Source organism: Mytilus trossulus, chromosome 8, assembly GCF_036588685.1.
Source record: "Mytilus trossulus isolate FHL-02 chromosome 8, PNRI_Mtr1.1.1.hap1, whole genome shotgun sequence".
Classification (NCBI taxonomy): domain Eukaryota; kingdom Metazoa; phylum Mollusca; class Bivalvia; order Mytilida; family Mytilidae; genus Mytilus; species Mytilus trossulus.
Genome location: NC_086380.1, coordinates 39,727,786 through 39,744,326, shown reverse-complemented (window position 1 = coordinate 39,744,326; position 16,541 = coordinate 39,727,786). Strand labels below are relative to the sequence as shown.

Below are 16,541 nucleotides of genomic sequence, written 5' to 3'. Positions count from 1 at the left end.
CTGGTATTTCGTTTAAAAATAATAATGTTGGGCAGTATTCATAATATTATTAGAAAACAAATCTGGCAAAAAAGAACTGATCCTCAAAACATTTTGATGAATTTTCTAACAGGCATATAATTGTTTTTTTGAGTTTTTTTTAAATCTTTATACAGTACTGTATGTCAAAACGTCAAGTTTCGTATTCAAATAATGAAAGTAATTAATAAGTTACGATACGATATTTGAAAGTTGTGTTGTTTTGCATAACTGGTAGAAAAATTTATTAAAGAAGTTCTTTTAAAAATCTCCAATATATATTGTATCAAATCATATAACAGTAGAATATACTAGTACAATTTAAGACTTAAACACTTCAGACAAAATAAAAACGTACAACGTATCAGTAAAGACAGTAAGTGTTTCGGGTGGAAATGAGCATGGCGTTTGCTCAAACTCTCATATTTTGGTAACTAAAGAAAAGGGGCAACACTAAAAGGGTGTAAGGCGATTTGGTGTCACTCTTACGTTAAGTGAGGTCACAGGATTTACACACAGAAATCGTACTCTCACAATGTAATATTTACACACTGAAATCCTACTCTCACCATGTAATATTTACACACTGAAATCCTACTCTCAGAATGTAATATTTTCACACTGAAATCCTACTCTCACCATGTATTATTTACACACTGAAATCCTACTCTCCGAATGTAGTATTTACACACTGAAATCCTACTCTCAGAATGTAATATTTACACACTGAAATCCTTCTCACAATGTAATATTTACACACTGAAATCCTACTCTCACAGTGTAATAATTACACACTGAAATCCTACTCTTGCAATGTAATATTTACACACTGAAATCGTACTCTCACAATGTAATATTTACACACTGAAATCCTACTCTCACAATGTAATATTTACACACTGAAATCCTTCCCTCACGGTGTAATATTTACACACTGAAATTCTACTCTCACAATGTAATATTTACACACTGAAATCCTACTCTCACAATATAATATATACACACTGAAATCCTACTCTCACAATGCAATATTTACACATTGAAATCCTACTCTCACAATGTAATAATTACACACTGAAATCCAACTTTCACAATGTAATTTTTACATACTGAAATCCTACTTTCACAATGTAATATTTACACACTGAAATCCTACTCTCACAAAGTAATATTTACACACTTAAATCGTACTCTCACAATGCAATATTTACACACTGAAATCCTACTCTCCGAATGTAATATTTACACACTGAAATCCTACTCTCAGAATGTAATATTTACACACTGAAATCCTTCTCACAATGTAATATTTACACACTGAAATCCTACTCTCACAGTGTAATAATTACACACTGAAATCCTACTCTCGCAATGTAATATTTACACACTGAAATCCTACTCTCACAATGTAATATTTACACACTGAAATCCATCTCTCACGATGTAATATTTAAACACTGAAATTCTACTCTCACAATGTAATATTTACACACTGAAATCCTACTCTCACAATGTAATATTTACACACTGAAATCCTACTCTCACAATGTAATGTTTACATACTGAAATCCTACTATCACAATGTAATATTTACACACTGAAATCCTACTCTCACAAAGTAATATTTACACACTTAAATCGTACTCTCACAATGCAATATTTCACACTAAAATCGTTCTATCACAATGTAATATTTACACTACTACAGTACCAAAACACTGGCAACCTGACTCAGGTTTTTCGGGTTATACTTTAAAATAGAAATCGTGTGAAAGACATATCTTAACAAATGCCATAGGGTTAGCTTCAACGTCTTAAAACACATTCTTTAAGTTAAGATACTTTTGAAGTTAAAGTTTTCAATACGAAAGATATAGCAAAAAATAACAGATTTGCATCATTAAAACGCAACTTATATTAATTGTCAATAACATTTCTCTCCGCTTTTTATTTTAAAAGAATTAGCTAGATAGGATTTAGAAAATATATGCTTTGCAAATTCATGTTTATTTCAAGTTAAAACATGTTAATAATTTCAATGGCCATGACATATTAATGATATAAGACAAATACTAAAATCAAATAAGAATAAAGAAAGTAAAACTATGGCAAATTATGAATAATTTATCAAAATAAATGAATATGTATTCCCTTTATTCAAATGAAGTAAAGCTGATTATCTATACTCTTTATCTCTGTGCTGTATACCTAGAAGCTACAAAAAAGATCGAAAAAAGTATTAAAAACTATCATAGTACAATCTATAGAACCAGGTTTATAAAAAAGAAGATGTGGTATGATTGTCAATGATACAACTATCCACAAAAGACCAAAATGACACAAACATTAACAATTATAGGTCACCGTACGGCCTTCAACAATGAGCAAAGCCCATACCGCATATAGTCAGCTATAAAAGGCCCCGATAAGACAATGTAAAAAAATCAAGCGAGAAAACTAACGGCCTTATTTATGTAAAAAAAATGAACGAAAAACAAATATGTAACAAATAAACAAACGACAACCACTGAATTACAGGCTCCTGACTTGGGACAGGCACATACATAAAAACTGTGGCGGGGTTAAACATGTTAGCGGGATCCCAACCCTTCCCCCCAAACTGGGACAGTGGTATAACAGTACAACATAAGAACGAACTTTAAAAATCAGTTGAAAAAGGCTTACCTCATCAGATAGACAAAAAATAAAAGTTGACATGGCCGGGTACTTATCCTTCCCTACACAAAAAGACACAATGAACAGGTCTGAGAGTACAAGCAGCTATCTGACAGCTAGTTCAAAGCCATTAACAACTCATAATAAAAATCATGCCTCTAAGACTAAGCAATCAATCCGTACACATCCAACATACAATGGATTTAGTGTAAAGACGTCATAAACAGTCAAAGAAGAATATGACATTGTGCAATGCGAAGTTACAGGTATCGACAGATTGTAGATCCATGAAAATGTATATGTATATAACATACTAGTAATATTTAGTTAGCTTTTAATCTACTTATAACAAAGTCAATATTTATACCAATAAAAACAATATTCATTGATCTTATCACAGTGTTGAATAGGTAACCTTTAAGAATAAGTTTATTTAAAGGAGCAACAAGTGTACATGGATCAACCAAACTTCAAAACCAAATCTTTAATTCTATGGAAAAATTTAGTAAAGGTTTTAAGTAATTTATGGTAACGATATTCCTGGTTTAATAATTTACCAGTAATTCATAGGTTGCGTTCGTTATAATCAAAAACGTCACAACAGACACGGGCATAGCAAACAAGTTGTGAAATATAAACACCGTAAAAATGAAAAATTAACAATAGGGAACGAAAAATCGTCTTTTTTGTCGTAAATTTTAGTGTGTAGTTTCCCCGTTTAAAACCGAAATATCTAAATCCAGGAAAGGACCGAATAAATTCAATTTATTTAAAGTAAGTTCCTTGGGGTAATCCACCATTTTCTACATTTGAAAATGCCTGTACCAAGTCAGGAATATGACAGTTCTTGTCCATTCGTTTTTGATGTGTTTTGTTATTTGATTTTGCCATGTGATTATGAACTTTCCGAATTGATTTCCTATTAAGTATTTTTGTGATTTTCATTTTTAATAAAACAGAGGTAATTTTTAATTTCATGACAAAAATGAAAAAAATAAAACATCGGAAGATTCTAGGTTTAATGATCTGGAACGCATGCTGTGCGTTTCGTCAACGAAAGACTCATCAGTGGCGTTTGAAATTAACAATTCGTTTTTGCTAGGTCAAATTCAAAACTTCATTTATACTCGATCTTACCAATAATTGTGAAATGTAATTCAGCAACACCAAGACTGTTTTCTGCCTTAGCAACATATGCACCAACTTGATCTTCCCTGAGACCTTTGATTATCAGCTTGTGTTCTATCTCTGTCTCAGGGTAATATACAAAACCATCATACATTTGGAAACGAAGATTAGATTTACTATCTATCATAATTTGCTCCCTTCCGCTTTCAGTCTCTTTCCACCATGTGACGGCTGGGGGATGAAAACCTATAGAAATAGAAGACGTTATTGTTTTAGGATACATATATATACTTTTACTAGATGGTATATGATATTTTAATGACAAATGCTGAACTTTAGAAATCTTAGGGATTTCTGGTTTATGGACGTATGCCTTACATCTCCTTTCGGTTATAAATGTTATTTTTGTGTTGTGTGTTTGCTGTCGTGTCTATATTTACCAAATAATATATTTATATGTTATACGCAAATTGTTTTTTATGTCACTGAGTCAGTTACGCAATCAGAAAGTAAATACGATAATACGCAAGGTCACAGGACTCCACTATTTTTCAAATACGTTGTCACGGCGCTCTTTGTTTGCTTATGTGTGTCCATGATTGAACTGCGTCTACCTGTTTTTTTATACGACAACACTAGATTGCTTAAAACATTTTCGAAATTACTACGACCTTACCTCGACCAACACGAATTGTTCTACGACTTCTATTTGTCTCCATAATGTATGGGGTCGTAGTGGGATCATGGCTCTACTGTGATTTGGCATGGGTACTTGGCAACAAAATGAAACCATGAAAACCATTAAATCGTTACTTGAAATTAATTGTGTTGATTAGGAAAATTTTAGTGTATTGATTAGTTACAATGTATGTCTAAACTGTACGTAAAATGCATCATAAAAAGAGGGTTTATTGTTTGTTGTTGTCAGTCACTTTCCAGCACTCCTACCTGTGTCTCGTTTGAAGTTGTTGCAGAATCCCGATTTTCTTGAGAGAACTATCGATCTTTGGTAGGAAAATTTACAATACTGGTCAATCAGGTGTTACAGGCTTGAGATACTAATATATGAACTAGTAATCAAAGGTTCCTAACTTGTAATTTAATAAGCCAAACGCGCGTTTCGTCCACATAAGACTCATCAGTGACGCTTAGATCAAAATAGTTAGAAAGCAAAACAAGTACTAAGTTGAAGAGCATTGATGACACAAAATGCCAAAAAGTTGTGTCAAATACGGCTAAGGTTATCTTTGCCAGGTTTAAGAACATCATTAGTTCTACCTATACCACTTGGCCATCGACGCCCTTACTTGTGGTTCATTATTCTATTGTACTTTAAATTACCATTAACCAAGACCTCCAATTCAGTAACCACTTGCATCCATACATGGCTAAATTCTAGTGTTTTTGTTATAACTGGTTCTGATGTATACTTCATTTCTGGTTGGAAGAAGTCCAATACCTTTACTTCTAATGTTTGCCAACTTATAACTGGATCGCCTAAACCATTGTCGGCTGTACAAAAATAAAACCCACTATCAGCCTCGGTCACTGATGACACATCCAACATTGTACCCTGAATCATACAATTAAGCATTTATTCTTGAGACTTTAGTATAAGTCATCTTTGATTGAGATGATTAAACGGTGTTTTATTATATAAACAATCAAACATAAGTTCTAACTTTGTCCGCTGTTAAATGATTATTATTTTTTATGTATAAATTTTTTAAGTGACTTATAGGTCCAAAGGCCGGGTGTTGATACAGGTAATTACATCTGCTTATTGAAATATTGTATATTGTCATAAAACACATGTCACTATAATAAATAATTTGGTATTGGTATTGGTATTGGTATATGATGTCTTGCTCTTTAGCTGGATAGTATATGCTTTTTTGTTATATTGTCATGCACGACCATAATACTTGATTTGTAATTTACATGTTCCTAGATCGATGTTTTCTTATGGATGCCACAATAAATATTGATTAGTTTGAAGAAAAAAAGGTTGCATTTTTCTTTCCTTTAAAAATGTAACGACCAATATTAGAGTTATAACTAAGGTATTACATCTCAAGCATTATTTTGAAAATGTAAAAGTCTTCGGTATATTGAAAATCTACGGTTAGAAAAGATTTTAATAGGGTATTCGTCGATTTTCAATATACCGGAGACTTATACGTTTTCATAATAATGCATGAGATGTTATTGTTGAATTATACAAAGGAGCATTTGATATACTTTTATGGATCTATGATATTCTAGGAATTCTCAATAGATAAGATGAAAATATGAAATCGCAAAATGCATTAAACCGTTCATCTTTACAATATCAAATAGGAAAATAAATTACAAATTGTTTCACAATTCGGCCTCTTTTATCATGCAGAAGTTGATGTTTAAGGTATTATAATGCCATGAATTAATTGGTACAGTTTGGATGAAGACATATTGCCTTTTCGCAAATATCGGTCGTATGTAGTAACACAAAAAAATCTATGGCTTACCTAAATGATTTTTCATGTCATTTTGTATTTTGAAAATAAAATTTAAAATAATTTTGTTTCCAAATGAATAGCTGACCCTCACCTGAGCTATAAAGTTGTCATGCCCTTTCTTTTTCCATACAACTTTTGGTACTGGTACACCAGTAACTTTGCATTCCAAATGAAGCGCAGAACCATTATTCAAAAATAGTCGTCGATCATAATCCAACATGTATGCACGATCAAATGATATTTCATGTATCTGGGACATAGCTGCAAAAGTGTTTTTAAAAATCACGTCTTAAAATTAAATTTCTCAGATTTTGTGTAAAAGGTTAGAATTAGATATATAATGAGAACCGAAAATAACTTTTTTATTTTATTTAACATATTCAATTTGTGGTCATGTGTCAACGTATACTAGTAAGTGTTAAAATAATTCAATAGCAGTAAATCTGATAACTCTGTTTAAAATATTGTGATAAATTGTAGTAGCCTTTTCTGCTGGAAGACATATGCATACCCTGTATTCCGTCAGGTACAAATACCGTAATACTTTAACTTCAGATATTATGCGATGATTTTATCATTGTGAAAAATTCGACAAGGTAATACTCGCTTCTTGATTTTATTTATATGTACTAAACAGGATTTTTCTCAATGGCGCAAACATTAAAATCGCAATTTAGTCTTAAGTGACAAAATCACAATAATAAATGCACGCAATAATTTCTGTAATTTTACAGTAATTTTTCCTAGAAGACATGGTGGAAGCAATATTTAAAAGTATATCTTCCATTTGAAACTTAACTTAATATATATACATAATTGTTTGTACTCAATGACAGCTCATCAATTTAACCACCGATATTATGTAGTAAGTTATGAAACACAATAAACTATATACTGTTCTAATAAATACCATAATAATGGATAATTTTATTTTGCAAACTGTAAGCTATGCTTGTGCATGTAATGATACTTTTAGTTATTAGTTTTACACGGGAATTAAACTCTACATTAAAATCTCCGACAAAAGAGACGATTTTTTGTTTCCTATTGTTAATTTTCCTTTTAAAGATGGTGGTGTTCCTTTTGCACCATCTTCAGTGTTAATATTTCATAACTCATTTGCTTTGCCAGTGTCTGTTGTGACATCTAGTTTTTAAAGTACAAAATCTATGTATTATCGGTAAATTCACGGTTATCGTTACCAAAAAGATTCTTCTTACTTTTACTAAATGTATTGTTAGATATACATTTAAAGAATTAATTTCAAAGTTTGGTTGTACCAATAAAAAACTTAATTCAAACGAGATAGAACATTCAATTGTTACGTAAATGAGGGTATTTTTTATCGTGTCTTGAAATTTATAAATGATCTTGTTCGTGTCTTTTACACTATTATTGTCATGGTTTTTTTATGTTTTCTCTTTTAGCCATGGCTTTGTCAGGTTTTTTTATCTATGGGTTTGTATGTCTCTCTAGTTTCTTTTGTCCCTCTTTTATCGATCCTTTAAAAAAAGTTCTTCAAAAAGATTACTAATTCAACAACATTCTTTGGAAACTATATTTAATGGTATTCATATTGATGTTGCTATCAGTAAATAAAAAGCAAACAAAATATTATTCGTATACAGTATGCACACTTTCATGGATCTACAATCTATCGATTTCTGTATTTTGTTTATGACGTCCTTACCCTTAATCTATTGGATGATGGATGTATACTTGATAATTTAGTCTTAGATGCTTGTTTTTTCTATTACTTGTTATTGGTTTTGAACAAGCTGGCAGTAATTGCGAATACTCTGAGATCTGATGTTTTTTAAATTTGTTTTTTGATGTACACGTTTACGGTCACGTATAGAATTTGTTCATGGTTGAAGGTGGTATTTATTTCAGTGCCATTTTGTACCTTGTAGAGATTTGAAACATTAGCAATCATACCACATCTTCTTTTTATATATAAATTGGCACTCAGTGCGAGTTCTGTCAAATTTGCAATTGGTAATTCACTTTTGGTATTTTTAATATCGTACTCATATTTCCTACTATCGTGCCACTGATCAAAGTTATGAGGAGGGCTTGACTTCGGTGTTGACATAAATATCAATATTGTGGTCATTTTTATAAGTTTTTCGAAAAACTAAGGATTTCCTTATCCCAGGCAAAGATTACCTTAGCTGTATTTTGACACAACCTTTTTGGACTTTTGGATCCTCAATGCTCTTCAACTTTGTACTTATTTGGCTTATACATATATTTATATGGGCGTCACTGATGAGTCTTATGTAAACAAAACGCGCGTCTGGCGTACTAAATTAAAATCCTGGTATCTTTGATAACTATTTGACTAATGTTTACACCCGCATTGTTCTGCATACGCATGACGAGTCGGGAATGTAATAAAGTGATTGTTGCAGCCGCTGTATCTCATATTTGTTTCGTTTATTGTTTTGTGTATACATCAGGTCGATAGTAGTTTCGTTAGGATTCCTCTACACTAGGGGTATGGGTTTTCTCTTTGTTGAAGGAGATATACATACTTATAGTGGCCGAAAAATGTCAAATCACAGAATACATTTGTATTTACAAAATAATCATTTATTAATGTCCTTACTGTTTTTCTTTGTTCCGTCTCTCAACTCTATTTTTGTTACCTTTAAAAAAATCCAGCTGTTGTTGATAACTTTTGTTGAACACATTAAAAGTATATCATTACTTATTATAAATAATGTACAAGGATGATTAATGCTTACTAATAGTTAAACATTTCTTACTTGTATATTTAAGATAAACAGACTTTTGGGACCATATCGATGGTAAATCAGCATCTTCATATTCAATAACACATTGATATTGTCCTTCCCATGTAGGGCCAAAAAAGTGGAATACAACAGTTGTACTACTGTTCGAATCATTTCGAACTGTATACCAGAAATCCATATTCCAGGTTCCTGTAAAATCTGAGTAAACAACATCATTACATGTTTCATTATCTTTACATGTTAATTGAACTATTTAGTATGTTTATTTGTTGGTGCTAAACTAAAAATCTTGGCTGAAATAGTTGTCAGTATATTTTTTTCATTTGAGTAAACAAATTTTTAACAGGTATCAATTAAGGTCGGAGTTGAATACACGTCGACACGGGTGTGGTTCTAACTCACCAATGTATATGTTGACGGCCAATGATTCATAATTTTCAAGTTTGTCTATCAATCATTTCGAAACTATTTATTCTAGAGAGTGTCAATGTTAAGAGAACTTAATGTAAAATTTGTAAGTTTGAAACTGAGTTAGCAGCTTAATCAAGTGCGTCGTATGCATATTATTTGATACTTAATATGCATCTCGCACATATTCTTGATGTTCATGTTTGCTTACGTCCTTTGACTATAAATGCAATTTTTTTTTTCGTGATATATTGTTTGTTTTAGTGATTAATAATGATACAACAAAATGTTGACAGTTGTTATTCATCGAATCAAAAGATTTCTTTTAGAACTGTTGTTGTTGTGGATTGTGTTAACGTTGCTAATTCCTTATGATATTAAAGTGTGAACTGTTCTTTTTCTGCTCAGGTTTTGTTCACTTGAATAGGCCTGAAGTTAGACTTATGATTTTTGGAAATACGGCTTACTTCTTTTTCTCAATTTAAACAAAGACTTACATGAGATATCTCCACCGTCAGATGGTTTCGCCGTAATCCATAGCTACAAGATATACAAGATATATACAATGTATAATGAGAATACCTGAGTTTATGTTCAAGGATATCATAGTAGTACCCATATCAGAATATCATTTTTTTTGTGTCTAAAATTGAATCAAAAAAGTATTATATATAAACTGATCAGACATGCAAACTTCGTTGTTTAAAATTATTAATGTGTGTCTGATGATTCCGTAACGCGCGACTGGACAACTTATTTATGAGACTGGTATCTTTCTCAACTTTACAAACAAATAAGTTAGGATCCTTCTTGTCATTACATTAGTCATTAGAACTGAGGGCAGGGGACTCTTAACAACTTGTTTGTTGTTAAAAAAATGATGCTGTTGTTATTGTGTATGTTTAATATGTATGTTTATTGTGTTTATTGTGTTAATATATGTTGGTCACAAACTGTAAAGTTTATATGACAATAAAATATTTGATTTGATTTGATGATGATCATATTGAACAATTTATTATTTTTATGATAATGTGCTCTTTTCTTGTGTTATTATGAATTAACAAAACCATGAAAGATACTAAAAAAATTTCAAACTCATCTCTGGAGAAAATAAAACAATAATGACATAGCAAACCACTTAAACGACAAAAGGGCAAACAGCAGTAACAGTACAATCTTTGAAAACAAAAGACTGCGAAAAACAAACCACTTCAAAAAACATCCTACTTTTTTTGAAAAACTTAACATGCTTAATAAGATAATGATAAGAAAAACTGAAATATGGACTGATAATTTCGTTGATGTGGTTCATAAGTGTTTCTCGTTTTTTTATATAACTAGCTAGTTGGTTTCCATTTGAGTTGTTTTACACTAGTATTTTGAGGACTCTTTATAGCTTGATGTTCGGTGTAAGACGAGGCTCCGTGTGGAAGACAGTACTGTGACCTATAATGATTTACTTTAATAAATTGTGACTTTGATTGAGATTTGTTTCATTGGCAATCATACCACATCTTCTTATATCTAGTATATTGATGGTTTTATTGGCATGTTTCTGATTTGGTTCGTGAACAAGCAAACAATAATTGTAAACATGTTATCATCTTATATCAACATTTCTTATACGTATACCTAGACGTACGTTGGAATTGTCAGGCTTATCTTTAACCGAGCATGTTATGGCATAAAGAGTTGTTTTAAGAGTCGGTTGAATGCCTATTTCTTCATATGATATTTCAAATGCTGGCCCAGTTCCCACAACTGAAATTGAAGGATATCATATTTATATGTATAAGAAAAAAAATGTTTACTTGTATACAATTTTACCGAAATGAGAAACAAACTAAACAACTGTTTTATATATTGTAAAAAAACAACGGGAATTGGTGTATCTTTTCTATCAAAGGAGTCCTATTTTATTCAGAATCTTGATTCTATATATTTTCAAAGAATTGTTTTAAGCAACTTGAATATGTAATTTAACAGGACAAAAAGTTCCACAGAGTGGCCAAAAAGATTCACAAATCAAAAATAAACTAACATGGACATGGCTAAAATTGAAAAAAAACCAGACAGTACACAAACGCGAATCCATATAAAACCAAGGGGGCTATCAGTTGGTCTGAAAGAGTAATCAGATCCAGCTTATAAAAAACTATGTACATATACTGAAGTTAAAAATAAAACAAAGCATACTATCAGAGGGCTTGCACAATGTAGTCAATGGCTGACGGTAACGGTCATTACTACTCTTTTAAATTCTCCTTCCGATCAAACATTTGATTTGAGTGTTTTTGATGCAACAGTCTTATTTATTGACTTGCGATATAAATGATATTCAATAAAATAATTGCTCGTATATAACAGTACTCAAATTTTCCTTTTTCTACTATGAAACAAATAGTACTTTTCTCCGATTTAAAATACCATCTCTATTTAATTTAGTTGTTTTATGAGTATTATTTGCTTTTGATCTATACTGTAAACTATTCTGTACTTCACTGTGTCATTCTCTATCTTTGACCAAGATGAGTTTAGCTCTATAAAGCAGTATTGTGTTTAAGTTAAGTTAAAAATATAATCGAGGTAACTATGATTTTTATTTTATTGTTTTTGAAACCCGTTTAAGATATTAAGAAAGGTAATGATTAAGATAGTACTTACCTATATGAAGAACTCCCAATGTTAAAAGTAAAAGTAAAAACATATTCGGACCTTTCCCCTTTCGCTGGACATAAACAAGAGCCTGTATCAGATTAAATGGTTTCTCTGTACTGATTTCCTTTTACATATTTATACAATTTTACTTTAAACGATCTTGTCATTATCTAAAACGGTAATTATATACTGATAGACGTATTAATATAATAAGTGATCATTATATTATAATGTTGTTTGCCATATGATGACCAGTAGTTGAATACTTCCTTGTCATGTGTCTCTAAGTAGTTGATAAATTCTATCAATTGCAACCACATCATTTTAGGCATATGTGCACTATATTTTTGTTTGTTTTACTTTGAACTATTTCTACTTCGTATTTATATGATGAGTTAAGCACTTTTCAACTGAAAGTTTGTTCTTTAATTGAACTATTAAATTAATTTCTCGGGTAAGTTGAGGGTTGTCGACTTCAAACTAATTACATCCTGCTGCATTCTGTAGGTGTCATTTTCTAGTGTGGAGCTAGCCTGCAATTCAGTGGTAGTAGTTTGTTGCTGTAAATCGTTTTTTGTACATTAATCAGGCAGTTTGTATTGTCTTTTGATAGTTTTTACAATAACTGATGTTATTTCGGGGATTTTAAAGTAGACTTTGCGGTTTTGGGTTTACTTATTTTGGAATTCCATACGGAAATCTATAGTTTTGCCTGAGTCATTTTACTACTTGTGGATAGTTATTTCATTGGCAATCATACATTATCTTCTTATTTTTACATCACATCTCTTCATTTTGATATTGAATCGTTATAAGGATCTAATAACCGATATCTTTTTCCCTTCAGATCACTGTTTGAATCAAACCTCTCAGTACTGTCGTTTTCTCATATACCGCGTTGGAGCATATACATAAACGATAGCAAGTAAAAGGTCTGATTTTTATAAAACTGGGTATTATGTCATGGCTTACTTGTAATAACTATGACAAGCCGTGTGGTCAAAACTATGTTTAAGCAAATATTATGGTTATACTGATAGTAAAAAAAGGACACTTAGATTAGATTTAACCGATAAACAAACACTGAGAACAAAACTAAAGGCTCACCTTGGTCTATATGAATATTAACAAAGGAGCAGATGGATTCATGACAAAATTGTGTTTTGGTGTTAGTGATGTGTTTGTACATCTGACTTAACTGGACATTCTTGCTGCTTACAATTATCTCTACCTATAATAAACTTGGCCCATTTGTTTCAGTGGAAAATGTTAGTAAAAATTTACAAATTTTATGAAAATTGTTAAAAATTGACTACAAAGGACAACAACTCCTTAGGGGGTCAATTGAACATTTTGGTCATGTTGACTTATTTGAAGGTCTTACTTTGTTGTACATTATTGTTGTTTACAGTTTATCTCTATCTATAATAATATTCGAAATAATAACAAAAAACGGCAAAATTTCCTTAAAATTACCAATTCAGGGGCAGAAATCGAATAAAGAGTTGTCCGATCAATCTGAAAATTTCAGGGCAGATAGATGTTGACCTGATTAACAATTTTACCTCAGGCAGATTTGCTCTTTATGCTTTGGTTTTTTAGTTAGAAGCCAAAAACTGCATTTTACCCCTATGTTCTATTTTAGCCGTGGCCACCTTCTTGGTTAGATGGCCAGGTCATCGGACACACTTTTTAAACTAGATACCCCATCAATGATTGTGGCCTAGTTTGGATTAATTTGGCCCAGTAGTTTCAGAGGAGAAGGTTTTTGTAAAAGATTACTAAGATTTACGAAAAATGGTTAAAACATTACTATAAAGGGCAATAACTCCTAAAGGGGTCAACTGACCATTTCGGTCATGTTGACTTATTTGTAAATCTTACTTTGCAAAACATTATTGCTAGTAACAGTTTATCTCTCTCTATTATAATATTCAAGATAATAACCAAAAACGGCAAATTTTCCTTAAAATTACTAATTCAGGGGCAGCAACCCAACAACCGGTTGTCCGATTCATCTGAAAATTTCATGGCAGATAGATCTTGACCTAATAGTCAGCTATAAAAGGCCCCGATAAGACAATGTAAAACAATTCAAACGAGAAAACTAACGGCCTTATTTATGTAAAAAAAAATGAACGAAAAACAAATATGTAACACATAAACAAACGACAACCACTGAATTACAGGCTCCTGACTTGGGACAGACACATTCATAAATAATGTGACGGGGTTAAACATGTTAGCGGGATCCCAACCCTCCCCCTAACCTGGGACCGAGTGGTATAACAGTACAACATAAAGACACAGGCTCTTTAGAGTCTCTAGTTTTATTGGGTCCAATATTTTTAGAACACTTGATCAAAACAGAAGATATACAAGCTTTTTTTTTTTAAACAAAACTGATATTAAACAAACTATTTTTCTGTTGAAAAAGGACATTTCAATCGTCTCATTTCCAGTTAAGAGGATCGTAATATATAGGGGCCCTTCGTTATATTTTCTACTCTTTATTTATTCTTACCCTTATACACTTACCTTTATATATTTATTATTTTCATTTTTTTCTCTGTCTTTTTTCTTCTTTTTATATGTTTCCACATTTTGCGCCTTATTCCTCTATTCTGCAAACCCCTTCAAAATAATCAGTGTGCCGTCCTTTTTTTCTTATGGTTAGTAGATATTATTTGTTTATAATCTAAAAAAAACATGTTATTTTTTTTTAATAACCAATTATTTTAATAGTGAGTCAAGAGTAGTTATTCTATCATTTTTAGACTCTTGTGTGAATATTAACACTATATACGTTTCAAAAATTAGTTCACAATATTTCACTATAAAAACGTGCTTGAAATAGGCGATTTTAAAGTTCAGCAATGATGATGATTTTTTTAATTCTAAAGACAGCTGGAATGAACTGTGATGATTTGAAGGTTGTAATTATCCAATCTATTTTGCTAGAAAACCAAGGTCAGATGAATTACGCTAAGTACTACAAATGATGAGTCCCTTATTTTGACAGTTCCCAAGGACATTTGCAGTTATAAATTTTCATTTCAATTTTTTAAAACTTTTACAATAGTTTTATAACAACATATAGAAAGGAATTGAATGTAGAGTTAATCATACGTTTTTTGATTGAGTTAAGTCTGCTAATTGATATTTTATCGTATGTTTTTATATGTTGTGATGTTATGCTATTGTTTCAGAAAAAGGGAGAAGGTTTGGGCCCATTAAAACGTTTAATCCCGCTGCAAATGTTTGCACCTGTCCTAAGTCAGGAATCTGATGTACAGTAGTTGTCGTTTGTTTATGTAATATATTACGTGTTTCTCGTTTCTCGTTTTGTTTATATAGATTAGACCGTTGGTTTTCCCGTTTGAATGGTTTTACACTAGTAATTTTGGGGCCCTTTATAGCTTGTTGTTCGGTGTGAGCCAAGGCTCCGTGTTGAAGGCCGTACTTTAACCTATAATGGTTTAATTTTTAAATTGTTATTTGGATGGAGAGTTGTCTCATTGGCACTCACACCACATCTTCCTATATCTATTTGTTTCCATTCCACAACACCACATATAGACACGTTTGTATGATATTCGTGATTATGAAATTGTCCTCTTTCAATTCGATGTTCAGTAGACTGGTGTGTGTCTTTTTATTTCTTTCGTCTTACTATTGTCTGTTTGTCTTAGATATATCGTTTTTGTTCTCCTTGGCAACAATGGCGACATTTTTATAAGTATTGGACAATCACAAATTAAGTAAAGTTTTAAGTCCCTGGCATTCCAATCATTTGTAACTTCGATTCAATTCTTGTCAAAAACACAATAAATATTAATTATGGTTGTAGTAGAAGAAATGCAATAGATACCAAAAGGGACATTTAAATTCATTAATAGAAATAAACTGATAACTCCATGGCTATTTAACAATACCAACAGACAGAAAACAGAACACAAACGAACATAAAAAGCAGAGACTGAGCAACAAGCACCTCACCAAAAAATGGGTCCTATCAGTGGCGGATCCAGGAATTTACATTAGTGGGGCCCGCTGACTGACCTAAGAGGGGACCCGCTCCAGTCACGCTTCAGTGATTCTCTATATAAGCAACCAATTTTTTTTCCAAAAAGGGGGGGGGGGCCGGGCCCCCTGCCCCCCTAAATCCGCCTCTGCCTATTTCATGTGATTCGGAATGGTGCACAAGATCCTGCTTCAGATGTGAATGATCATGGTCATGTTAGTACAAACCCAGTGGTAAAATAATTATAGCAGGGTATTACGCAATTCCTGAGAGACTGTATTTTAATTAGTATTCTTTTTGCACCGGCACTTTTGCGAGATTCTATACTAAACCATTACGTACCCTTCTTTTTAATGCGCCGAGACTCTA

The 16,541-nt window shown here is 31.8% G+C and overlaps 1 protein-coding gene across 1 annotated transcript; it reads right to left on the bottom strand.

Annotated features, from left to right (window-relative positions):
• Positions 1 to 2,207: 2,207 nt before the first annotated feature.
• On the bottom strand, positions 2,208 to 15,879 carry LOC134727659 (lachesin-like). The gene is made up of 8 exons (XM_063592041.1): positions 15,822 to 15,879; positions 11,133 to 11,251; positions 9,985 to 10,027; positions 9,092 to 9,277; positions 6,412 to 6,581; positions 5,164 to 5,395; positions 3,832 to 4,068; positions 2,208 to 2,233 (listed from the first exon to the last, which is right to left on the bottom strand). Exons 1-8 carry the CDS (start codon positions 15,877 to 15,879, stop codon positions 2,208 to 2,210), a joined length of 1,071 nt encoding a protein of 356 aa, XP_063448111.1.
• Between the last annotated feature and the right edge of the window lie 662 nt (positions 15,880 to 16,541).